Genomic DNA, 26,114 nt, shown 5'->3' with positions numbered 1-26,114 from the left:
AGAAGCTCCAACACGAGGCGGCCCCCTCAGAGGCTGGGCGGCTCCGCTCCCACCGGCCACACAGAGCTCCGCTTAGGAAAATCCTCCCTGTGGATCGCCGCGATCCACGCGTGAGCCCCACAGCCGCCCTCAGCGCTCCGCACCGCCCGGACCCCGCGGCGCCGCCGCCGCCATCTTGGTTAAGGGAGGCCAGGCCGGGCAGCGGCCGCTGCCCGGCCTGGCCTCCCTTAACCAAGATGGCGGCGGCGGCGCCTCTCCGCCCCTCACCGCCCGCCTCACGCCGCGGCCGCTGCCCGGCCTGGCCTCCCTTAACCAAGATGGCGGCGGCGGCGTCTCTTCGCCCCTCACCGCTCGCCTCACGCCGCGGCCGCTGCCCGGCCTGGCGTCCCTTAACCAAGATGGCGGCGGCGGCGTCGCCTCCCGTGCTGCCTCGCGTGACGATGGCGGCGGCGGGAAATGCGAGTGAGGCGGCGGCGGAGCGGCGGAGGGGCCGGGCCGCCATGGACCCCCCGAGCTGCATGAAGGCGCTGCTGCTCGCCGCCGCGGAGCACCGCGCCGCCAGGACGGCGCACAGCGCCGCGCTGCTGCAGCGCAGCCTGGAGGTGGGAGCCGCGCCCGCGCCGGGGCCGCGGGAGGGTGGCGGTGGGGCCCGCTGTTAGCATGTTTTACGGTGTGTTTATAAAGGTGTGTTGCGGGTCTGCAGTCGCCCAGCCAAGCAGATAGTTTATGATATTGAGAGGCTTAATTCTTTTATTTCTCCCCTGTGAAAAATGCTAATCACTTGGTTTTTACAATTTTAAACGAATAATATAATAATAATAATAATAATAATAATAATAATAATAATGTTATAAAAATAGCAATACAATTACAACAATAAAGTTTAGAGTTAGGACAATTACAAGACAAAAGAACTATGGACGTTTGGATGCTCTTGGATACTAAGTTACGAAAAGTATGCTTTAGGATCAAAGGAATTGCTTTTAAAACAATATAAACCCTTTATAAGAAGAGGCCAAAAATTATATAAACCTTTACACAGGTATATATATGTAGACATACACACACATATATATATATGTCTACACAGGTAGACATGATTTATATTTTGCACATGGGAGACACATAATGTTGGTTTTGTCCATTCCCTCTGTATCTCTTTACAAGGGATATAGAGAAGAAACCAAAGCGAGACTCTCACATAAACGTTCTAGCAATTAAAATAAACCTGTATTTGAAAAAGGTAACTTGGAGATAAATTCAAAGGCCACCACATAAATTGTACACAAAGCTGTACCTGAAGATCAGGGAAATGCACTGGCCCACCTCCTTAGTAAAAAAACACATTTAAATACGTGTTGCACGGAACTGGAAAACTCCAGATATAAGACCAGTTCGTCATTCATACGCTATTTATATATCCTTGTTGCATATTTATATATCTTTTATGGTTATGCGTACATTTTATTTAAAACAAGAAACTTTGTTTGTTGTATGTTAATTGTTTGTTTTAATTTTTATGGCATCTTTGAGTTTGAGTAAGGCTTGAAGAAATTAGGCTTTTTTGATAAGAAGCTATAAATTCCTCTCCTTTGGAAGATTTAGGTGTTTTTTGAAGTGAGTATCTTATTCTTAAAAAAAACTCCCCTCCTACATACATAGTTCTCTATTTCAACATTATGTTGGAACTTAAAACTATATTTAACACACTACTTAAGAGAATTAATACAGCATAACTTTCTAACATTACACATATAATATTTATTGTAATATTTGCGAAAAGCCAATCAAAAAATATTCACTTTTCACACCCCCTAAATTCTGGCCCGCATGAATAGTTTCACTGCTTAAGTAGTGTATGAATGATGAACTGGTCTTATATCTGGAGTTTTCCAGTTCCGTGCAACACGTATTTAAACATGTTTTTTACTAAGGAGGTGTGCCAATGCATTTCCCTGATCTTCAGGTACAGCTTTGTGTACAATTTATGTGGTGGCCTTTGAATTTATCTCCAAGTTACCTTTTTCAAATACAGGTTTATTTTAATTGCTAGAACGTTCATGTGAGAGTTAGTATCTCGATTTGGTTTCTTCACTGTATCCCTTTTAAAAAGATACAGAGGGAATGGACAAAACCAACATTATGTGTCTCCCATATGCAAAATATAAATCATGTCTACCTGTATTGGTGTAAAGGTATATATAATTTTTGGCCTCTTCTTATATAGGGTTCCCCTAGCTCAATTTCCATTTTTGCATCCCCATCACAGAGTCCTCCCAGAACAGCACTGACTGCCAGGCCTTTGGAAGGCAGGCTGATTGCTACGTGTTGTGCCATCTGTTGGGTTGTGCTTTCAAAATAAATAAACATGGTACTTTCTAAGCATAAAGGAATGAAAAACATATTTTTTCATTTTTTTTTCCTAGCAGATGTGAACGTAAATGTCCCAGTAGAATGACACTTACATTCTCAGCTTGTCAAGTAGGACATGATCTATTTCATGCAACTCTGTGCTGAGACTTCTGTGTCAATTATTTGTTGCAGTTGAGTAAGGAAGGTTGTTTTTCTCTTGTCATCTCCAGGTTATCTCTGGACTGAAGCTTACCCGGATTTTTGCTTCAAACCAGATTCTACCAAGTGAATGTCTCAGTTGCCTTGTAGAGCTCCTGGAGGACTCTAATATAAACCCTTCTCTGGTCTTGTCTGTGGTTACTTTGTTGTCACAGCTAGGTAAGATTGGCATCTGAACATTTTATCTTGTGTCTGGGCAAGGGAAGATAAGATAGGTGCTGATTCTGTGTTGTGGGTGATTAATGTCTTGGAAGCATGAGGTATGAAAGATGAAGTATTTTGCATTGTAGTGGAGTGCTTGGCTAAGACACTTGTTAAGAAGTTTTGCAGTGAGAAGGAGATTTGAAGTCATCCCTGTGAATGACAATGATCATGCTTGTCAGAATTTGTTTATCCACTGGATAGGGTGAGAAATTATTCTCTTGTTCTTTATTTTTGGAGCTGGAAAAGACTACTTTTTTAATCAAGTGAGAAACCTGGCCAGGGTGTGCAAGGATAGGGAGAAATGGTGTCACATCCTCTCTTGCAATAATAATCAGTCAGGACTCGGTGTCCTCATGCAGAAAAGCCAATTCTTTATTCACATAACTATTTTTACATGGTTTTCACAGACCTTGTGTTCAACTCTAATTGGCTAGTAGCTTTCTTGCTCCTTAACTTATTGGTTAGAAAGTGCTTGTGTGTGAGGGTGTTAAGGCTCTCTGCATCTACAGCTGTTTACATATTTCTTTGGTGGAGTCTCATGGGACAGATCTATTGTTTGTGCAGGTGCCACTTATTCTTCTCTCTAAGAATGGGTTGTTATGCAAACAAATTCTCATTCTTAGGATTTCTTCACATGAGAACCTACAAGGTACGCCTTGCTTTAGCTAGAGTAGCAGGGCCTAAACCATCTTTTACAAAACCTTTATTTTATAACATCTTTTACCTGTCTGCAATAATCCTCAACTGTCATCACCTCAGTTTACCTCTCCCACTGGAGTGTTTGCTGGCATTGTGGGCTCTCCAATAGCCTGGCCTATATGCATCAAATTTCCCAGCTGCAAAAGAGGTTCTACTGCATTTTGTTTGTGTATCGAGATGCTTTTTTTGGTGTCTTGTTCCCCCCATCTATTTCACAGAAATGGAACTTCATTGTCCAGGGAGCTCTGTGCTCAGAGCACAACCTACATATATAGAGAAGAATTATCCCATCATTGTTTAGTTTCTCATCATATATGAGTAGTTATTCAAGATTTGAGTCCTTTATGATGCTCCCTTGTTTATCTTCTCTGATTTATGGAGTTTTAGCCTCATTGAGCTTCCTTTTATGTTTTTGGAACAATTACTGTAAAATTATATTTGTCATGGGGTTCGGTCTGGAAAATTTTAAGAATTAAGTCCTCTTCCAAATGATCTATTGCTCTACCTGTTTTGCTACAACTGTTTAAGGATTGCCTAAGCAGAAGTGGCTTCTATTTATTTATTTCACTAATGCTAGGTAACCCTATCAAGTTACCAGTTTGAGTCTACCTTTCCACCATAGCATGAGACAAAAAATTGAGCTCATTGAGTTTAAGATCCAAGTCTTTGAAGTGCAGGTTTCAAGATCTCAGAACTGTAATTTGGTAGGTAGGAAGTAGACTATTCTTTCAGTGTCGAAGCATCTTAAGGAGATGTATTAGTGTTATAATTAATTGTATGTCCACAAGTGAGGTGGAGAGGCAAGAGCATAGGAGCTGTCATTTGTTTGTAGTTACCTTTAAAACATACATGAAGAACTGCTTAGAGACTTTGGCTTCTGCTTCAACTGGTATCTAATACAACACTTTATTTTGTTGATAATTCCCAAATTCCAGCTTTAGACACGGAGACAAGAGAAGCTCTCCAGGACACCTACAATCTGACCAGTGTGCTGGCAGGAGTGGTTCATCGAAGTTCTACTAATCTGAGTGACCCAGTCTTATTAGAGGTAAAGGAGCTAATGCTTCATAGTTTTTGGCTACTGTTGCATAATTTACATTATACTGTAATAACCCTTCAAAAGCTCTATTGGAAATAATGTGTCAAGGGAAAGTTGATCTTAGTTGTCTATTTGCTGTATGAGGTGGATATGACAGGAATTTAACAATTTACAGAGTTCTGTGTACTCTCTTTAATCTTACTGTATTTCTCACCTGCTCTAGTCAAAGAACCCCAAAAAATCCCATAAAGCAAAAATAACAACCAACCAAAAAAAATGCTGCTTTCTAAAAGTTATTTCAAGAAATAATTTTTCTTGAAATTATCAAGAAAAATCAAGCTCACTGCTTGAGAGCTCAGAAGATTGATTTCCAGTTCAGGTATCTGTTTCTCCTGACACAAGCCTGGAGATTATTTTGTCTTAGGAGTACTTTGACAGGTAACTGTGAAGGAGTGAAAGGAAAGCTGTGGCTGCCCATTTTCATGGGAGGTTTGCAGAGGATATGTGGCCTCCTTTTTTCTGGTCAGTGCCATCTGCCAGTGAATGCCAAGTGCTGTGCTAATCAAAGCTTACAGGGAATGTCTGACTATCAGTTTGAACTCGCCAATTTTAACCCATCCTTAAAGTTTTCTTTATTTTTTTTCAAATATGCACAGGTTTTCCTCTAAGCTTTCAGCAAGTACTTGTCACTTGTCTCTTTCTGAAAAACAGAAAATTAATTTACCAGTAGTGCTGTGGCTCTTGTTCTGTGGAAAATAAATCAGGCATCCAGTAAAGTTCCCCTTTCTTGTGGTTTGCATATTTCTCAAAGCATTAGGAGTACCACAAGATCTAGGGATCCAAGTGACTCGCCAGTCAATAGGAGAGACTTTGTAGTCACCAGATAGATGCAGTCTTAAGACCTTGAAGCTCTTAGATATCTGAATGGTTAGGTTTTGTTTTAACTGCTAACCTCTTCTGTGATTTTTGTCATGTTTGAGTGTATTGACTTCAGTTACGTGCCAGAAGAGTGCTGTATTAAGGTCTTTACTACTCTTAGATCTGTTGGCAGTCTTTAGAGCAAACCTGTTTTCCTGTAGGCATCCTTTCTACCAGAGGTTGCAAAGTGCTTTTTTGGATTTTGATGAGACTTGTAGACCTTTCAGTAGGACAAAGCCCATTTATCACTGACAGAATGGAGAACTTGCTGGTGAGGCAAATGTGGAGGGTTGAATGTGATGCCTTGAGGGGCTGACCTGGAACAGAACCTATACAGAGCTAAAAAATAAAGAAGCTATGTATTAAAAGGCTTTAAAAGGATACACCTTGGGCAGTGCAAGAGCCTGGCCAGGGCTACACCCAAGATGGACCCAAAATTATCACAAAATGGACAATCGGTCACAAAGGTTTCACACTTTTATAAGTTTTGATCCATTTACATATTGGGGTTAATTGTCCAATTACAGCATCAGGTTATGAAGTCCCATCCTCCATGTTTGCTCTCTTCAATTCACTATTGTTTATGCTTTTTGGGCCTGAAGCTTGTAACAGTTGTCCTTGGTTACCAAGCTGGAAAAGGATTGTTTTGTCCATCTTCCCTGTGAAGAGAACTTACTGACACTTAGTATGAAGCTCAGAGTTATACACCAAGGCAGTACAGAATCTGAAAAATATGAAAGCTAAAACTTAAGGCATCAAATGGGCTGAAAAGATAACTCCTCTGTCAAAATAGAATCTTAATAATCTTTTTGGGCTTTTGCTAAGTACATCAGTATGTTAGGACATTACAGTGTGCTTGCAGCAGCTTGTGTAATTGTTATGCTAATGTTAGAGTCTGAAAATTAATTCACTTGTGGTGTATTGATTTGTCCTCTCAGCTTCATCTTTTGTAGCATTCCTCCTGAGATGGTGTAGGGGAAGCATGTGAACAGTTTTCTGTTTCCTCAGGGTATTCAGTTGCTGCAGAGACTAACCTACAACGTTCCCATCTTTTGTGCTGGTGCCAACATCGATGGATTAATTTTGTTTCTAATGCATCGTGTGTAAGTGTGTACTCAGTGTCTTTTTTTATGAGAAACAGAAAGCTAAGTTTCTAAACTTTCTGAAGGCCATTAGAGTACTGTACTAAGCTGGTCTCCAAAGTGAGCTGTGCTCTGAAGTTAACAGACTTTTCTTTGAAAACCGTGTACTTGTTACAGATTGTCAAATGCTGTGACTGTGGGACTTCAAGTGATGGAGTATTAATTGGCCTCAGCTCACCTCCACACCTCTGGGAGCTTACAAAGAGAAAAGCCAGGAGGGAATTCATCCTTGTCACTAGGAGCAGACTTGTTAGATTAATAAATATATGATTCAAGTGCAACTTATATGTAATAAACAACCTCTGATAGCAGTGATCTCTGATACTTTGGGGTTTTTTCAGATGTACTCAGTTAAAAGCTGCCTACACTGCATGGATGACAATCTGATTTTTGCTTTGCATGGCAAAATGGTGTCTCATTAAAAAACAAACTCTTGCCAAGACACAAAATATAAGTTCCCAACCACCCAGCTCTCCCAGCCCCCACCCTACAATTTCTTGTGATTAAATTCAGGATGCTTTGATGAAAATATCTTTTGGGCTTTTCTTTTAAGTCAATCCACTGAAGATGAGTTAACAATACCGTGTTTGGGACTCCTGGCAAACCTCTGTCGTCACAACTTGTCTGTTCAAAGTCAGATAAAATCTTTGGTAAGAGCTCTGCTTTTGTGTCATGATTCTCTGGCTTTATGGTAAGAGTTAATTGACTCTAGGTAATTACCTTAGTACTTCTTAAACTTTCTTTCAGCGGTGATAACCCTGACCTGCTTGTTCTGCCCAGTGGGCAGTTGTTTCTCCCATGTTGGAGAAAATAATCAGTAGAACAGGAAGTTGTGTATCCTCTTTCCCTTGGTACATTGCTTTGTTGTTGCCCTGGCTTGTATTATGTGTTTGGTTTTTGCAACTGTTCTCTGCAGCTGAAAAGTGGTTTTAAAATTTGATCATTCTTTCATAGAAAAAACTATGTCATTAAAACATAAAGGCTGTAGATGGATTTTGGTAAGCAAAAAGATTTGCCTTTCAAAAGAAAGATCAGTAGAATAGCACTGATCTTCATGTCAGGGTCCTTGAATCCTCAAATACATATACATATCTGAACTGCTTGGTTCCTGTGTCTTCATAAATCAGTGCAAACATTTTATTTTTTAATTCAGAAAGAGAAATTCATCTACATAAAAGCAAATGTTGTTCTGTTTACCTTGGAAGAGAGGCAGGGGGCAAAAAAAAAAAAAAAAAAAGAGAAGCTATTGTCAGATATGATCATTAATCAGAAAAGGGATAGGAGTCAATTTTCAGTGATTATTTTCTTTTATAGGCTTTAGCAAAATGACTTTCTCATCTTTCTTTAAAATAATGATGGAATTTCTTCCTTGGTTGGTTCTCTGTTGTTTTGGGGTGTTTTTTCTCATGTTTTCTTATACAGGTTGAAAAGAGAGCATTAACATCAATGCCAATATTGTGCAGTAGAACAATGAAATTACTTTCCTGGAGAACTGTTATCATACTAACTGATTTTTGTATTATTCATTATTTGTATGGCTTATGCATAAATATGTCAAACCTGTAAATTTTGTGGGATGGTAATACCTTTGTTTCTCCTTTTTGCTGTAGAATAATGTGAAGAGTTTCTATCGTACCTTAATAAGTTTCTTGGCCCACAGCAGTTTGACTATGGTTGTGTTTGCACTTTCAATATTATCAAGCCTTACCTTAAATGAAGAAGTAGGAGAAAAAGTAAGTGTGTCTTTGAAGTTGTTTCTCTTCTTAAGTTGTAGATAAAACCAATTGTCACACTCGCCAAATAAATTTCTAATTCCAGCCAGTTTCAATGAGCAAGACACCCCAGTGAAGTATGTGCCTGTATGTAACTTTCTTCTTCCTTTCAGCTTTTTCATGCTAGAAACATCCATCAGACATTTCAGTTAATATTCAATATTGTTGTAAATGGAGATACTCTAACAAGAAAATATTCTGTTGATTTACTCATGGATCTTATGAAGAACCCCAAAGTTGCAGATTATCTTACCAGGTATGGCTCCATTCCCTAAAAGTATTTTTCCTAAGCTCTAGTTCAGTTTCTTTGCTGTAAGCTATTTGAATTCTAAACCAAACACTAGGAAAAAAAATCCCAAGATGCTTTTTGAATGTTGCTAGTTGATTATGATTATAACTGCTATATCTGAACCTAAAGGATTGCTGGGTTACTAGTTTGACACAGAAGTGTGACTTAAAACCTGTTTTTTGAATTGTCACTGAAGGAATATTGAATACCCTGTTCTGTAATGTTTTGTCTGGACAGTGTTGGTAGTCAGACAACAAGATGAGTAGCTATCCTGCCTTTTACAGTGTTACATAATCCTAAAGTGGAATAGTATTGTTGACGTTTCAAGAAATAATCATTTTATGGGAGGGGGGTATTAGAGTGGTTTCTTGGAGAGCTTGACTAATAGTTCTGCAAATTCTGCTAATTTAGATGCTGATTTTCAATCTAAATCAAGCAGTAAAAATAGATGAAAAATCATAGCTTATTTTAAGGAATTTGCTTTCATTCCTAGTGATAAATAAGTTTAAATATTTTTAATGCTTGTGCTGTTTCAAATAGAAATTAAGTTATCAAAACCATCAATGTACTTGAAGTGTTTGGGATAAGGAGGAGAATAGGGCACTTTGATTCATCACTTGGTGTAAATGCCTAAATGTGCTGAAATTTCAGTTTTCTAATTTTTTTTCTTCTCTATGCATGCTGTAGATACAAGCACTTCACCTCTTGCCTCGGTCAAGTATTAGATCTTCTTCATGGAAGGGACCCTGATTCATCAGCTAAGGTATTTATTTTTCAGTTAAAGGCTAAGAGGCTACATTCCTAATCTAGTTTCTCATCTGTTATTATAAATAGGTTCTTTGTGTACAAGGGTTGGTGATGAAATACACTGTCTTCAGAACTTTTAAATGACCTAGAGAATTCATCAAGTTTATATTTTGTAGTTATTCAAAAGGCTGTCAGGTTGAATTTGTAATGTAGGGGTTTTTGTGTGTCTGCTTTCAGGCAACAGATGTAAAGGCAAAAAGCCAATATAAACACCTTTCGTGCTTTGGCTAATAAGAAATTTTGGGATCTACCAGGAATGCAGTGTATCCCACTTTGCTTTGATCAGGAAACCCTGATGCTAATTTCAGCTATGTAGGAATAAGTGTTCTCACCTTAGCTGAACAAAGAGATGCCACTTCTGTTTAAGCAGTGAACTGTTACATTCAGCTTTGTGTTGCTACCACCTTATGTAACTAAACATTGGCTATCTGTCACTAAAGGCTAAAATATAAAATGTGAAAATGTTGGGGATAAATATATCTGTGAAACAGATCTGGAGCTTTTTCCTATGAATGTGTTACACATCCTAGTTAATAATAGATGCTACTATTTCTCTCTGTGTAGTTTTGCTGTCGTTGATTTGGTTTATTTAGAGAGGCATGTTGACATGGAGCTTTCCAGGGTGGTTTTCTCTTTGTGCATGCTCAGAAAATGGATGTGCATCCATTCCTGTCTCAGAAGGTTTTCTCTTTGACAGCTTTCTTCATGCTGAGTGTATACATGTTTGTACTTTTGCTGTATCACTAGTCAGCAGTCATGTCAGAAGAAAATAATGCAATACACAGAATACTGTCACAAGCCTTCACCAGTCCAATGAACTGTTTCTGCTGCTGACTTGGCTTTAAAGAAAGAAAATTATTCCTGAGAAAACTTTCAAGTGCTATAAAAGGAGTTGCATAGAACTTGCATATCTCTTTAGATTTGTTATGGGAGCTGCAGTTTCTGTGTAAGTTCTTGATTTAAAAGCATTTGAACTCTTCACTTCACACAGATCTTGGAGCTGCTGCTTGCCTTCTGCTCTGTGCTGGAGCTGCGTCACACCCTGCGGCAGGCGATACTGGAACCAGCTGGCTTGCCAGTCTCTGCAAACACCAGACTTGTGAATAGCTCCAAGAGTTTTGAACCATCTGTTGCATTGGTGCACTTGTCAAACCAACCATTGGAAGGCTCTGAAGACTGTTCAGGTCTAGCATTGCAACTACTCAAAGAGATTTTTGAGGTACAAAAACTGATAACTGAGTTTGAAGAGCTTTTTAGTAGCTCTCATTTTTAAATTATTTTTAAACAACTGTTATAATTTGGCATGAAAAATAGTACATGCAAAAATACCTGTAATAAAGTCCATTGTAAAACAGTTACGTTGAAATACACATACTTCAGTAAAACAAATGTTCTTTTAAAGACATACAGTATTTTAGAAGTATCTCTGTGTTGCAAGTGGAAGACAAGGCAGTTCATGAAGTCATGAGGTAGGTAGAACACTATCAGGATTCCTTTCTAGGACTTAGAGAATTTTCTGTTGCCTGTAAACTTCCTCCTCCAGTATGATGCTGGTTAACCATCTTAAACTTGAAATTGCAAGAGGCTGGGAAAGCAGGACACAGACTAGTGCAGGAACAGGTAGAGGTAAGCTTGGCTTCCTTGTGCTATGCTTTTAAATATTGACATAAGATGTCTTTCCAACAGGATGTTATTAATAATAAGAATGGTGAATCAGCGGAACAATTTGTGGATCTTTTGCTGCCTGTTCTTCTTGATCATCTTCAGATGCCAGAACAGATTGGGGATGAGCTATTAGTGAAGAAAAAGTGTGAAAGAATGGTCAAGACTATTAATGTCCTGACAAATATCCTTTTTATGTGCTTATTGGCAGCTGATTTATTATTCCTCCAGCATGATCTGATCTAAAATATTAAAAGTCATGTTCACCTTGGGTCACTTTAGTAGCTTCTAATGAAAATAACTGCTCTAATTTTACTTAGGAGTGTCATCTTGCAAGATCTAAAGTAGCTCTCTAATTTCTGTGAAATTATTTTGTAATATATTGGTGCAGGATAAAATGCTGTGGCTGTTCAACAGAACAGAAGCCCTTTGCAGATCAAAAACAAAGATGAGTGTTTTCAGTTGAAATTGTGAGAGGAATTTGGGTAGCTATCTTTTCGATCCATGTAGTATTGTTGCCTAGCTAAGTCAAGTGCAGCTCCCAGCCAAATATGATACACATTTAGATAAAGAAACAAGGAAAAATAATGTGGAAAGATAGTTTTACACTCCTCATTGAGTCCTTAGTGTCCACAGTAAGTTTATTAAGGAGGACATGACTGCAGGGTGTAGTCCTGCATCTAAGATGAGTTCTGTGGAGAAGTCTGTGCTGGATCACTTCTAGTACAAGTTACTAGTTATCTAACTGGGTCTTGTATTAGGGACTGTCTGGTCCCTGCCTTTTGTTCACTATGCTTCTTTATGCCACTCATTTTATTAAGGTTTGCCTTCACTCTGTTTCCAATAAGTGTGTGTATTAATTGAAAAGTGAAGCTTATTTGACTTGTTAGGCTTAAGTGCTTTATGTTGTTGGGTATTAAAAGCATTTTTAGAGGCTCTTTGCTTTGATGCCCTAGGTTTTGTGCCCTAGCCTCATTATTACAGAATGTTGGTTTTTAGTGCCAATACCTAGGCATAAGTATATTGAATTTATTCTTAACTCTGCCTACTGCTCTGCGGAGATGACACACTGAAAATGTGTGTCTCGAAGGTGCTGACTGCCAGCCAATGCACATGTCTGATAGAACATCAGTTTCCTTATTGTGGGATTGATACTGGTTTTGGGACAAAACTGGTGGACTCTAAAATGTGGTGAGCACACATATTTCTCTAAAATCTAATTAGGCATGACTGGTGTGAGAGTTGTGGTATTGTTGCAATGGAAAGAATATGGTAGTTGAAAGTACCATTTAAATCAATATTGGTATTAAATGAAAAGTATTTTGTGGAATAAAATGTAATCTTGCTGGTCAGTTCATTCAGATAATGTTTTTGGCATAAGCTGGAGATCCACTTATGTGGAATAATGACCTTAAACCTCATGAAGTAGTTCAGTCTGATCCAAGTAAAAGCTTACTAGAATGTCTTGTGGCATATGATTTCTCATTTTGATTTTATGCAAACTTGAGTTCCAAAATATCACACATCACTATGGGGAGCAGTTGTTGCACTGAAAATTAAATACATGTTTCTTTCAGCTCAGTGTCATTATAGCTAAAAGTCAGTATAGCTATAAGTTAGCTATAACTTATAGCTAAGCTATAGCTGTAACTTATTACCAGTTTCACTGGCCAAAACCCAGTGAAATACAGTTGTACTTAAAATTACACCCTCCTCACTTGCAACTGGAATTGGTGTTTTTGGTCTTCATTGTTGCAATCCTTGACATGCTGGAGAAGCTCGGGCACATGTTCAGGGAACTCAGTATGATCTCTTTGGTTCTAGCATTGTTGCCTTGCTAGATATATTTATTTTCTTTGTGAAGGTATTTATTAGGTTGTTTTTTTTTATTTATTTACTAGATTTGTCAGTGCTGATTTGACATATCTCACCTTTTTTTTTTTTTTCACCCAATTTGCTTTTCGATTTGGATGTTTAAAAGCAAACTTGCTACTGATATTATTTTGAAAACACTTGATCTTATGAGCAGATTGCAGCAGGATGTATCTGGTATGAAGGCCAGTTTGTACAAAATGTTACAGGTATGATTTTAAAATGCTTTATGAAATGTATCTGAAATAAAGTGTCCCTGCACTAAAGTAGTTTTAGTTATAAATGTTTTGCATGGTTATCTCTGAAGTGGTAAAGCTTCTAGGAAAATACAGTGCCTTGTGCACAATTCCTAAAGGTTGTTTTGCTATTAATTCTTCTAAAATAGCAGTAGTTTGCTTTTACTCTAGTCATTGGTTTTGGTAATGCATATGAAATCATGGTTTAGCTGCCTGGTAGTAATGATCCTTTTAAGACTGCATTATGACTGCAGTTTAAAGGTAGCAAACTAGAAAACAATTACCACAATTATGTAATCATTTGTGGGGTTGGTTACTATTTAATATGTACATCTAATTTAGAACTTTGCATGGCCAAAACAGTTTCTGATACCTATTGGTCAGATGACAGCATAATAAATTACTCTATAGGTGGAAAAGCAATTCAGACAGTCAAACACTTCTTGCTGTTTTGGAGATTTTTAATTCTAGAATGGGAATTGTCTAATTTAATGGGTAACAATGAGTGTTACAGTCCACGATTAGTCTTTTTAACTTCCCCTAGTGACCTTTTATGTTGAGTGTCAAGCACTTGAAAACTTGCAGGAATTAACTAGCCTCTTTACCTATTGAGTTGCCCTTAATGTAAAATGTGATTTCCAATACTCAGAAGTATAGACCACTTTTAAAATCACATCTTCCAAGGAGTTCAGGCTCAGAAACTTAGAAGGGCATACTTCAGAAGGTAACTTAAGTTTTGAATAAAACATTTCTGGGCTCATGGGCCTTCGTATTGTGATGTTTTGGTAATTTGTGTTTTGTCGGTTTTTGGGTTTTTTTGTTACCTGCTGTATCTTGTTTTGACCAAACTAATTTCTTTTTTAGGATCAGCGCTTGATTACACCTTTGACATTTGCTTTAACATCAGACCATGGAGAGCAGGTCCAAGTGGGGCTTAAAATCTTGTTTAAAGTTGCACCTTTACCAGATTTTCCTGCCGAATTGTAAGTATTTTTGTGATACTCTGGTTAGATTTGACATTTTTATTGGCTTAGTGATATTCATGTTTTTTGGAGTACTATTTTCAGATCATCAGAGATGGAAACTTTAGAAAAATTGTCTTGTTTCTGTTTTATGTGCACTTACAAGACCACAGTGATCCTGGAGGCCAGAGAAAGCCATTGCAGTGCTGATGGTGTTTATTTTGTGTCAGATCCTAGAGAGCAGAGGAGCAATTGACTCCTGTCCCTGTGCTCATTTGTCTGAAATCTGTGCTTGGAACAATCTGACTGTCAGATTGCTTTCTAATGAACTCTGTCAGATGTGTCATTCTTCAGTTCCTAAAGCTTTGCTCACTCTTGCAGTATCTTCCAAAAAAGAACAGATTAAGATAAGACACAAGCAGATGGCAGTTCAGGTAATATTTAAGGTGGTTTAAACAATGGAAAAAGTATTGAGAAACTCTGATGGAGTCCTTATTTCCGTAGATATAATAAAATACAAAACCAATATTTTTAATTGTATCACAACCTGGAGTTGAACCTGACAGATGTCAAGGCATCAAGAAAGACCATTACATCAGCAGCAAAAGCCAGACATGAAAATGTGTGTCTTTCTGCTGAGTGGAGCAGGAGACCTGTTGACAAAGGGCATGGAAAAGGCTGACATACTAAATGCCTTGTTTGGTCTTCACTGTTGAGGTTTCCCAAAGGCGGAGCAATGTCCCTGAGAGCAATGTGAAAGCCTAGAGACAAGATGTACCCTGGGTGGCACAGACTGCAAGAGCTGAGCTTGCTTAGTTTTGGGAAGACTTGCAGGGTTCTTATCAGTGTGTTGAAATGTCTGATAGAAAAGAAAAAAAGAGACAGAGCCAGGCTTCTCAGTGGTATCCACTGACAGGATAGATGTAGGCACAAACTGAAATAGGCACAACAAAAAACCTTTTAGATTTCTTTAAATATCAGAAAAGAAACCCTTTAACTGTAAGGTGAAGTCAAACTGGAAAATGTTGCCCAGAGAGGTTGTGGAGTCTTCATCCATTGAGAGAGTCAAAATTACAAGGCATAGTCCTGGGCAACCTGCTAAGAGCAGGAGAGTTGAACTAGGTGGCATGTCCCTTTCAATCTTAATTATTCTATCATTATATGGGTTTGTGGATATAAGAAATATTTTTATAGCAGCCAGTAATGAATAGTCTGGCTGAAAGAATGAAGGATCTGTAAAATCAAATACGTCTGGAATTGTACAATGTAACAGCCAAATAGCATGTCTATAAATGCAAGTTAAAAATAAGCTATGCTCTCTTAGGAAGCAGTTGAGATGACACTTCAGTGAAGTGGTTGGGATAGTTTAGTAATTGAGGAATTCATCAAGAGCAAAAAATTGTAACTGGTGCTTCTAAAATCAGCTCTTGATTTATCATTCTTGTTTGAAACATGTTATTGGTACCTGCCTTGAAAATACCAGCCACAAATTACATACAGACACTTGAATATAGGTGCTGAAATGACTTTTTTCTAAGTTTTTGAGTTCTCTTCCCTATACAAATTTAAACAGATTGCATTTTTATCTGCATACTTAAATTTTGGTTAAAACTTAAAAAATCACATGTGCTGTATGCAATACAGTCTTGTAAAATAGAATTGCAGACAGTGAAAAACTGAGGTTTATTGGTTGCACTCTGACTTTTCTTGGTTCAATCTTATTTTTATGCCAAATAAAAATTCTTACTAATGCTTTCTCCATCTTCTTTGAGACAAACAGTGGCCTAGTTAATTTGAATAATAACAGGTGAACTAATCTGTTTCTAAGGTTCACAGGAGATATGATCTGTTGCTCAAAAAGAGCTGAGCACTATGCCCTTTCTGATGAGATTCTGTATTTTTCTGTAAAGGTTAGCCACAATACAATTTTTCCCCTTTTTCTCTGGCCAGTTTGAGCACATGCCCAACACACATCTTCATAAGGTGTGATAATGCAAATGTGACTGTACATTTTGTTATGAAATCAATCTCATCTCCAATCCTTGCAGTTCTATTTGTTGTGTCATTAACAGCCTCATGTTTATACAGGCTGGGTGAAAGCATTGTAGCAAATAATGCCTACAGACAACAAGAAATGCAGCACAGAGCAAAGAGAATCCAAATGCAGGCACCTGTGACCAGCACTACTTCAGTGAGGTGTTCTTCATCCTATCCTTCAAGTAATGACTCCAAAGCTTCAAATATTGAGGAATTAATACAAAAACTTCATACTGGACTAGAGGTTAGTAGGATTTATATACCCTGGTGGAACATTTGACACTTTTTTCACTGGGAGGGATGGAAATTAAAATCCAAGTGCCAGAGTACTGTGTGTGGAGCAGTTAAGTTTGGTTTAGATTCCTGCCTGTTTGGAACGTGCTCTCTGCTGAGCTACACCTGAAGGTAGAGCTCCTTACTGAGGGCCCTCTCCAATGGGTTTGGCTCAGAATCATCTTAGCTGTCAGATGTGGAGGCAGGAGCCAGGTACAGTCCAACTGCCTAGACTTGCAGGGACATACCAGGAACCTCCTCCCTCTCCTTCCTAAGAAATGGCCTGTAACAGGGTAGAGGTGCTGTGCTACTTTAGAAATGTATGGTGCATCTCTTGTGTGCCTGAACATGCATACTGACATTCTCCTTTTGTTGGCTGTAGCTAACTCTAGCATTTGCAGTTCAGCTTTTGTAGCCTTCACTGTTATTATTTCAAAAGGCAGTTTTTGCTTCCCTCTGCAGCAGCTTGAATTGTGAATGAAGCACCCAACCAGGCACCACATACTGTGTGCTGCTTTGTGGGCCCTCCTGGCAGATACTGAATATATCTCCTCTTTCTCTTTTCTGTTCAAAGCAATTTAGCTGCTTCATAGCTGCTTTGGACTGAGAGATGGATTGTTGATTCTGTTTTCTTTTGGCTTAAAAGAATGGTATGCAAATTGGGAAAAGGAATAGAATGTTTCTTGGTAACAGCTTGATATCTGTATGAGTGGTATTGCCTCCAGCCTTAGCTTTGCAACTTTTATCTCTTTGTTGTAACTGATAAAAGCAAAACTCAGAGGACTACATCTCAGAAGTGTCAAAATAACAGTGAAAAAGGTCAGGTGAGTTTTCCTTGGCTTACTTTTTACTCTGCCACTGGATGCTCCCATTGATCATTCTTTTCAGGACTGCATGACAGTCTGTAGGTGCATTACTGTGTTTATATTAATGCAAATCAAAGGAAGCACAGCTGCCTACACAATACTAATGCAGCAGCTTCACAGTAATGTGACAGATTGTAAACCTGATTAAATTTTCTTTTTTTTAGGGAAGAAAGTTGTTGATGAATTGTTGAGTGATTCTTTTCTTAGACCTTCTAATTAGTAATTCAAAAGCAATATACACATTCACTTAAAATATCCAGTACTTGAGTTCTTTCTGTGTATTGTGTGAAGCTCAAATGCTTGTAAAAACACAATCGAGAGAACACTTTTCATAGTATCACTGTTCAGAGAGAATGAGGGTAATTTCATTCTTAGAGTAATTTTTTATTTCCTTTAGATATTTTAAGTTTGCAGTAGGAAAATAAACTACTTGTTTCATACTTTAGGGACAGAAAAATGAGCTGAGAACCAGAGCTACACAGGGTCTCCTGTTAATTTGCAAAAAGCATTCTTACATGATGGTTCAGGCTGGTGTAGAGATAATGGCTTTTCTGTAGGTGTTCAATGTATGAACAGCTGGCATAGTTTGCACTTGGTTGTGCATCAGCATTTGTGAAGAGCTGCTCAGAACTGGTGTTGTAGCAGCACTGCCTAAGAGAAAATATCCTGAAATCACCAAGTAGCATTCTCACTTGACTCAGGCAAATACTTTAATAATACTTTTAAACACTTAGGACTTGTTGTACCATACATGGTGCATTTCCTCTGGTAAGTCACTGGGTTAACACAGTAGATTTTGTAGGTCCTCAATAGTATCCTTTCTAGTATCCTAGAAAAACTTTCCTGGGCCTTTTCTCTTAATATGTGTGAATATATGAACAAGGAGTTTTGCATTTCAGTGGTTCAATGTATGAGCCATATGCATTTTGTACTGTTAAGCTTAGGGCAGATTATTTTAGGTGTCCTATGAGGGGCCTGCTAATTCTCCAGCAAAGAATAGACCAAGGGGAATGATTTTACCTTTTTATATGCTGGACTGATAGTCTTCTGCAGATGACTCCTATTAAGCCTAACCAGTTCAGTTGCTCACAACTTTTCTCAAGGGTCAGGTGAATATCTTTGAGTAGATAGCCTCAGATACAAAAATAAGAATTTTTGTCTAGTGGCAGGGGGAGTTCACAAAACTACTGAGCCCTTCAGGGACATGTTACCTAGATAAGTAAATAGAAATTTCCAGTATCAGTAACTGGAAAATGTTTCCACAGATGAAGGAGCCCTTGGCTGATGTGAGGATATCTGACATAATGAATGTGTACGAGCAGAAGCTGTTGGCATTAGCAGTGAGTACAGCCTAATGTGCATGGGGACGCTGCAGTTGGTACTTTCAGAAAATGTTAATGAGAAATGTTCTCCCTATATGCAGTCTAAAGAAACGAGGCTGCAGGATCTGCTGGAAGTCAAGGCAGTAGCTCTGGCTCAGGCTGAGAGGCTGATGGCTCAGTACCGGTGTCAGAGAGCCCAGGCTGAGTCTGAGGTGAGTGGAGGAGCTTCAAGGTGGGACTGAGTAATGATTATCTGGGTAGCTTTAACTGTGAGCACATGTGAAAACTATACTGCTTATCTGTGCTTGCAAGTTAGGGCAGTCATAATTTTCACTATGAACACCCTGTTTACCTCTGCACTGCTTTTTGGCACAGTTTTCTTTAATGTCCTTTCCCTTACAAGAAGTCAGCAAAACCAGCCTGCTCTGCTTATTATAATTTGTTAACCATTAGTGGTAATTCAGCAATATTAAAAAGTAATAAATCCACTTACTAGAATTCTCTGTCAAATTTGCTGGTGTATAAAGAACTGTTTCATGTTTGTCCCTTTTGATTCACTGGCCAGAGATGAACTTTCAAATAAGCTTTTGGCAGTATTTGAGCTGCATATTGAAAAGTGAGAATGATTTCTATTCTTTAAAGGTTATATTAAAGATTGTGCTACTGGTTACTAAATCCACAACTAAAATGTATCATCTTTTACTTTGTTCTTCCCTCTTCCCTCACCTTGTTTATAAATGGAGCTAAAGGAATGTAGTGAACCAATTAATTTGTAGTAGATACTAGGTGAGAGAATTTATTTTTTTAATGTAGATGGTGACATTTTGGTGTTAGATCTATGGCCTCAAGCGTGCCTAATACAACTTGAAAAACAGAATTCCCTTTAATGTATGTGGCTTTTCTTTTACTTTTTATTTGGGGGTACCTTTCCACTCAAAGGCAAGGACTCTTGCTGCAATGCTGAAGGATGCAGAACGAAAAAATGAAGAGCTTGATGATTTGCTGAAGGCTCAACAGGTAGAATCTGAAAGAGCACAGACTGATATTGAACAGCTCTTTCAGCACAACAGGAAATTGCAGGCAGTTGCTGAAGAACATGAAAGACTAAAAAAATCCACTCTTGAGCTCCTTCAAAGGTAAGATATACAGGACCTCTAAACAAATATTTCATATGAAAAGAGTTCTGATGCCCTTTACTGTGCTAGGCACATTAGAAGAGCAACATTACATGCTATGTCATGTTTTTGAATGAAAAGTTCATTTTTTTTCTTCTGTATGCTTATCAACAAGGTCTTTCAGGAACTCAAATTTATGTTACATTTAACATACTTAAATTTATTAATATATTAACATTCAGCTTTCAGTGGAATGAGAACTGTAGGTGCTGATGGTCCAGTTCAGGAAATAGCACAAGCTTTGTATAAAAAGAGAGCATTGTTCTCTAAGACACAGCATTACAATGCTTATTTTCTGTTAGCATTATATCATGCTCTCAGTGTCTGTCTTTGATTTACATGCTGTCTTGATGACATGCTTGCAAGAGTTCTGGAGAAGCAGCTAATATCAGTGTGTTTGCATAATGTAGGACTTGGTATTGTTGGTCAAGCCTGTACCAAATTTGATTCAAATTAGGTAAAAGTGAGGTATGGAGAAAAGAGACACATTTTGTGTCCTCAGTTATTTATAAGCATTATTTCTTTGGGATCTTAAGCTAAAAAGAATCTATGAGAGACACAAAGTATATAACGATAGAAAATATTTGAAATTAGAATGTGCTTTGAAAGAATAAAGGCTTGAGAGAGCTTGGACTTCTCAACTCACATGAGCTGACACTAGGTGTCAGCAAGGCAAAGAAGCTGGTAACATTGAGATCAAGTTTCTTGCTTAATAATGAGAGCAAGCATTAGTAGACAATTTTGAAAGTATATTGCTGCCAGTAAATGAGTCATTGAGGATGGAAAATCTATAAAACTTTTTTCCATTGCTAGATTTCTTGAATAAGTGTTTAGTATGGTCATTGTGGAAGTGTCTCTATTTTTGCTTGAATTATAGGCAGTCATACACTTTGTGAACATGTATTGTCTAATTAATGGTAAATAAATCAGCTCAATCTAGTATCTAACAGTTTTAAATTCTCCAAACTAGGAACATAACTTTCTAATCCTTACAGTATGTTTCTAAAGCAAAAGCTTACTTTTTAAAACAACCTTCATACTTCAAATATGAAATATGTTCCTTAAAAACAATCGACTGACATCAGGGCATAGAATTTGCCTTTTGGTAGAAAGGGAGGAAAATGTTTCTTAGAGCATGAAATCTGCCTCAGAAGCCTGTATTAATTACACACTGCATTGTCTTCAGTATGTTCAGTTTCTAGTATCACAAGACAAACTCATAGAAGGCCATAGACCTTAAGGGACCCTTAAAGAGTCCCTTAAAAAATGTCTGACATACACAAACTGTTATAGGTAAGCTCTTTGCAAATTTCTAAAGGTATTTATGGTTTTGTCAGTTCTTAAGTTTTCTGCTGGAGGAAGGTTGTTTCCTGTTCATTAATGCTTCAGAATATGTAAGGGATCCTCTGAAGCTTGGCTGGTTTGTTTGTTTGTCTGTTTTCTTCTTCCCAGTCAAGCATTTGGACAGGCTGCCCAGGGAAGTGGCTGAGTCACCATCCCTGGGGTATCTGAAAGATGTGTAGATGGGGCATTTAGGGACATGGTTTAGTGGTGGACTTGGCAGTGCTGCATTAATGGTTTGACTCAATGATCTAAAGGGTCTTTTCCAACCTAAATGATTCTATGATTCTGAGTATGTTTATTAAAAAAAAAAAAAAAAAAAACAACAGTCCTAAAAAATCTAACACACTAACAGCCAGCTGTCACCAAAAAACACTCAGCTGAACACCCCCCCTTCCAAAAAAATGCCTTGCTTGTCCCTTGAGTGGGATGATTGCACAGATCATATCAAATATTTTTATTTGGCAAACTGTTAAAGTGAAAGCTCTCTTCAAAAGCAATTACATTTCATTTGGAGGTATGGAACAACTGAAAGACAATATAAAGATCTACAGATTACTGCAATTCACTAAATAAACAAGTGGAAGCAATGATGAAATAAATTAATCACTCAAGCAGCAGAATGATAGATCAGTCTTTTAAAGCAAGTCAAACAGTAAAACTAAATAGCACTTCACTCTCAGTTTTTCAACTGTGCTGTAACATCTGAGAAGTGAAGTTAGCCAAAGATGCTTCAGAGTTGGTTTATACATTTATGTTTGATGAGCATCTGTAATACAGACTTTGGTGGTTTATTTTATTTGTTCCTTAATTGGTTGGAGGTGGTGAGGGAATATCAACAGACTTCAGCAATAGTAGGAAGAGAAAGATGATGACCCAATTCTTAGGTGCACTTGGGAGAGTATGGAGGTGTTATTTTGGTTGTTGTTGAATTCTTAGATGCTTTTGTCACACAAAAATTTCTGTGTATTTTCTTTTAGCTGGCATGTTTTCTCTTAATGTTGTCAAGTTGGAGGAAAAAAAACCAAAACAACCAACCCTACTCAATGAACATATTTGAAAGTTATATAAGTCATGATGGGTCATATTCTGTCTGTGGTATAAAACATCTTTTTCAATTATAAAACTAGCATTACCTATGGCTTCTTGAAGAGTTATTTGTCATTTTTAATGCATTAAAATAGAGGTCTGATATACCTTTCACCAATGTAACTAAGGGAATATAGACTCTTCTTTGACAGATTTTATTCAATACATAACTTTTCAGAAGATGTCTTTAAAATATATTCCTAGGCAGGCCTTGTATTCAGCTGAGATTTAAAATGCTGTTCTTGGTTTTACTTGGAAAGTTCACTTCACCCTTCCAGGCTCTTGACTTGTCAGTAATCAGAGCAAACTCAAACTGCCTTGAGTTCTGATTCAGAGGGAAAATTTCCATTCTGATACGTTAGTTTGCTACTGAATAAATGTGGCTCCTTACATTAAATGGTGCAAAATGCAGCTCAGGGTAATTGGGGAGATATTCTGATGAAAGCTGACCCTTGTTAATGCCAGTCTGGAGGAGCAGTTTATTATATAGATACTCTTGAACTGCCACTCTCCACAGAAATGGTGACACTGGAAATATATGTCCCTCCCTCTTGCTAGAGGCTGCAGCTTAGAAACTGGTAGATAGGAAGTGGATAAACAAGTAAACAAGAGTGACAGCAGATGCCATCTAATCAAGGAAAGTGGCAAGTAGAATATGCCTTAGAAATTATTCTGTCTGGTAATGGAAAAAGTATGATTAGCTTCAGAGAGTGTTGAGTGCTCATGTTCGAGCTGTACTGCTGGTCAATGCCAGTACCTCTGTATTAAATGAGTGTGGAAACTGAGGATTACACAAACTAGTGAGAACTGAGGCAGGTCTGTACAAAAGCTTTGTCACTGTCTTATGGTTATGGTCACTTTTGAGTGCTGTGTGACAATCCAGGAGATGTTCAGATTGTGTGTCTAGGATAATACCTGAAGCATGTTTTACTAATTGCATTGTCTTTTCAGGAGCATAGTAAGAGCTAAAACCCCAGCATCCTTAATCACTAATGGCAATAGGGAACTTTTACTTGTATTGAATGGCAATTTTAGTTCTGACACAGTATTTTGACTTATTGGTGGCTGCTTTTGGTCTTTGTGCTCCAGGTATCAGCCTTTTCAGTAGTTCCTAACATGATCAGAGAAGGCCAGTGACTGGGTCATGGTGGCAGGAAGGAAATAAGATCTATCTCTGCTCACAACATGCACATTCATAGGTTTGATGATTTGAAGTGCTTGACAGCAACAGGAAATAATACAAAAAATCATTTTAGCTTCTTAGGGCAGGGAAATGGTGGCATATCTCATTTTAATCATTACAATTTATTTCTCTGCACTTTTAGGAATGCTGCACAGTTACTAGAAAGTGAACATCACAGAAATGAATTACAGCAACAGCTACAGGAGAGAGATGGCACAATAGCAAGTAAGTTACCTACCTAAAGGTCACTGAAGCTAGAGAACTAACTGTATTAACTAGATGTTGTTATTATGGGCTCTAGATAAGCTGCTATAACTTACTGAACAACTTGTAGACCTTAAAAGTTGGGCACCGATACATAATTTAATAGTTGAATGAAACAAAAACAAATTTTAATCTTTTAGAAAGTAAGCATGAAGTTCATTTCCCAGATTTGACAGACTTCTCTGCATACTGTGTTCCTTCAGGATCTTCTTGCAACATGTCCATTAGAACTATTTTATGTATGAAATGCAAATTAGAAGAGCTTAATTTAACTCTCTGCAAATGACTGGAAGCAACCACTGAAGTTTAGCAGTAGGTGGCACTGCTCAGTAATTCAATTAGCAGCCATGTTGAGTCTCAAAAAAAAATTAATAAAAGCCCCTTGTTTCCCAGGCCAATGCAGTATCTGTTTTCTAAGTTTGGCATCTGATCTTTTTATGTGTTAATTTTCTTAAGCCTTGCAACAGAATATAAATGTTCTGGAAGAAAAAATAAAAGCTCAGCAGAAAGAAAAAATAGATATGGAGCAAACTATCGATACTCTTAGAAAGGAATTAAGTGAAACACAGCAAGCAAGGGAAGAACTGAGTGTCAAGGTAAGGAATTACCTGATCCTGCATTCCTGAGACTGGAGTTTTAGGTATCTGTTTAATTGATAGAGGTAATTCAGTATTTTGGTGTTTAAATATCTAAAGACCCTAGAGTAGCTGATATAGTAGTGGACAAGAAGAAATTCTCTCAACTTTAATTGTGTACCTCTTGAGTTTTAAGTCAGGATCAAGTTCTAATGAGACTCTGTGAGGCATGGTGTGTGAATACATAATGTTGGGAAGGGAAGAAACCCACCAAACCTGTGGCATAATGTTAAATAACAGAATGTAACAAATTCCTCTTCAGTAGTTTTGACTACTGAAAATGTAGGTCAGCTTGCTTTCCTTCCCTTTCTCACGTTGAATTAAGGTACATGTCTATACACCAAAATGTGCCTGGGTTCTTTTGATCATTGAAATTCTAACAAAAAAAAAAAAAAAATTTTATTTCCAAGAAAAAGAGTCTTCTTTCAAAAGGAGATCACTTTGGCTATGCCAAGTTAACAGGGTAATGTTAACAAAAAAATCAAAACCCCCCCCAAAAAAAAACAAAAAAAAAACCAAAAAACCAAACCGAAAACTAAGCCCCTGAAGCTTCAGTGCAGCCTACATGTCCTTGACTGCAATTAAGACTCCCTCTAAAATCACAAAGCAGAGATTCATTTTTCATGCCAACTGATCAGCAAATGCAAAGTTTGCAGTCTGACAAGCACACTTACTGTATTTCCATTTCCTGGAAGCAAAAGCTTAATCTCTTCAGGCAATATCATTCAGTATATAGCAAATATTTCTTTTGTTCTCAGTAAATATTTACTGTTGTGGTGCTTGAAATGAAATGTAGATGGTAGCACAATGATAACAAAGGAGTTGGTGCTTTCCCATGGTATCCAACATTTTGCAGTGTGGCAGTAGCTGTAATCACTCATGTGCACCAACTGTACATCTGAGGGATATTTCTGAAACAAGCTCGTTTTAAATCTGCTTTTTAATTACTTGCTTAAGTTCACTACCAGGCCACTCAGCTTTCACTGTATTACATGGTTTTCAGTTGGTAATAGAGGAAACTATAACATTTTTTTTGTTTCTGCAGGCATCTTCTCTGGAAGTTCAAAAATCCGAGTTGGAAGGCTGCTTGGCAGAAAAAGAAGCACTCATAAATCTGCAGAAGGAAAAATTGGACATACATACCAGTGTGATTGCAGCAATTCACAAACTAAGTGATGGCAAGCAAAGTGCAGAAACAGTGAACCTCAGTTTGTAGGGTTCTGTTTGCTGTGCTTGATGAGTTCTGTTAAGTGAACTAAATTATAGGGGTGACTGTCAGCTTTGTACACAGCACAGGCAGTTTGGTTGCCTTTTTGCATATTGCAATTACTGCTTAGAAAGGTCAGCAACAAAATAAAATGTTATCAGAGCTGCTGAATTAAGGGGTTTAGTTGGAGTTCTGCAAACTCAGTTGGGGAAAAAAACTGTCAGTGTAATGGGTTAAACACTTTTAGTGTCAAAATAAATTTGCAGACATGGGTGCTTTCCCTTTAAATGTCTTGGTCATGGGGAAGGGGTAAGTAAATGTTGGGAGGGGTTTTGTTACTTGGGTTTTTTTCTCCTTTTCTACCAGAAAGTGTTTGAGTTAACTAATTCTAGTAGGAAATGCCAAGCATGTTAATAACTAAATTGATAAATGCCAGTTTGACTTTGTCAAATGGTGGAATGGGAGGGGGAATACATCAAGCTGCTCACCAGAGTAAGGTGGCAATAAGGTCTACAGAAAATGATAAATTAATCTTTAGCATTTATGTGA

At 38.0% G+C, this 26,114-nt stretch overlaps 1 protein-coding gene across 1 annotated transcript; it reads left to right on the top strand.

Moving 5' to 3' along the window:
- Positions 1 to 500: 500 nt before the first annotated feature.
- CIP2A (cellular inhibitor of PP2A) lies at positions 501 to 25,781 on the top strand. The gene is made up of 20 exons (XM_021542402.3): positions 501 to 602; positions 2,583 to 2,730; positions 4,410 to 4,522; positions 6,440 to 6,534; positions 7,127 to 7,223; positions 8,184 to 8,306; positions 8,459 to 8,601; positions 9,322 to 9,397; positions 10,433 to 10,660; positions 11,128 to 11,287; positions 12,153 to 12,294; positions 13,085 to 13,184; positions 14,076 to 14,194; positions 16,262 to 16,454; positions 18,615 to 18,689; positions 18,773 to 18,883; positions 19,611 to 19,807; positions 23,602 to 23,684; positions 24,180 to 24,319; positions 25,404 to 25,781. Exons 1-20 carry the CDS (start codon positions 501 to 503, stop codon positions 25,572 to 25,574), a joined length of 2,616 nt encoding a protein of 871 aa, XP_021398077.1. The 3' UTR covers positions 25,575 to 25,781.
- Positions 25,782 to 26,114: the final 333 nt, after the last annotated feature.

The sequence above is a fragment of the Lonchura striata genome, chromosome 2 (genome assembly GCF_046129695.1).
Source record: "Lonchura striata isolate bLonStr1 chromosome 2, bLonStr1.mat, whole genome shotgun sequence".
In the NCBI taxonomy this organism is placed as follows: Eukaryota; Metazoa; Chordata; class Aves; order Passeriformes; family Estrildidae; genus Lonchura; species Lonchura striata.
The sequence above is the reverse complement of the archived record's forward strand: the minus strand, read 5'-3'. Positions and strand labels throughout refer to the sequence as shown.

What these genes read in the sequence shown, in the direction of transcription:
- CIP2A (XM_021542402.3), top strand. Translation starts at nt 501, where the DNA reads ATGGACCCCCCGAGCTGCATGAAGGCGCTGCTGCTCGCCGCCGCGGAG. An exon ending in TGCTGCAGCGCAGCCTGGAG is followed by an intron (nt 603 to 2,582) that starts GTGGGAGCCGCG and finishes TGTCATCTCCAG; the next exon opens with GTTATCTCTGGACTGAAGCT. An exon ending in TACTCAAAGAGATTTTTGAG is followed by an intron (nt 10,661 to 11,127) that starts GTACAAAAACTG and finishes TCTTTCCAACAG; the next exon opens with GATGTTATTAATAATAAGAA.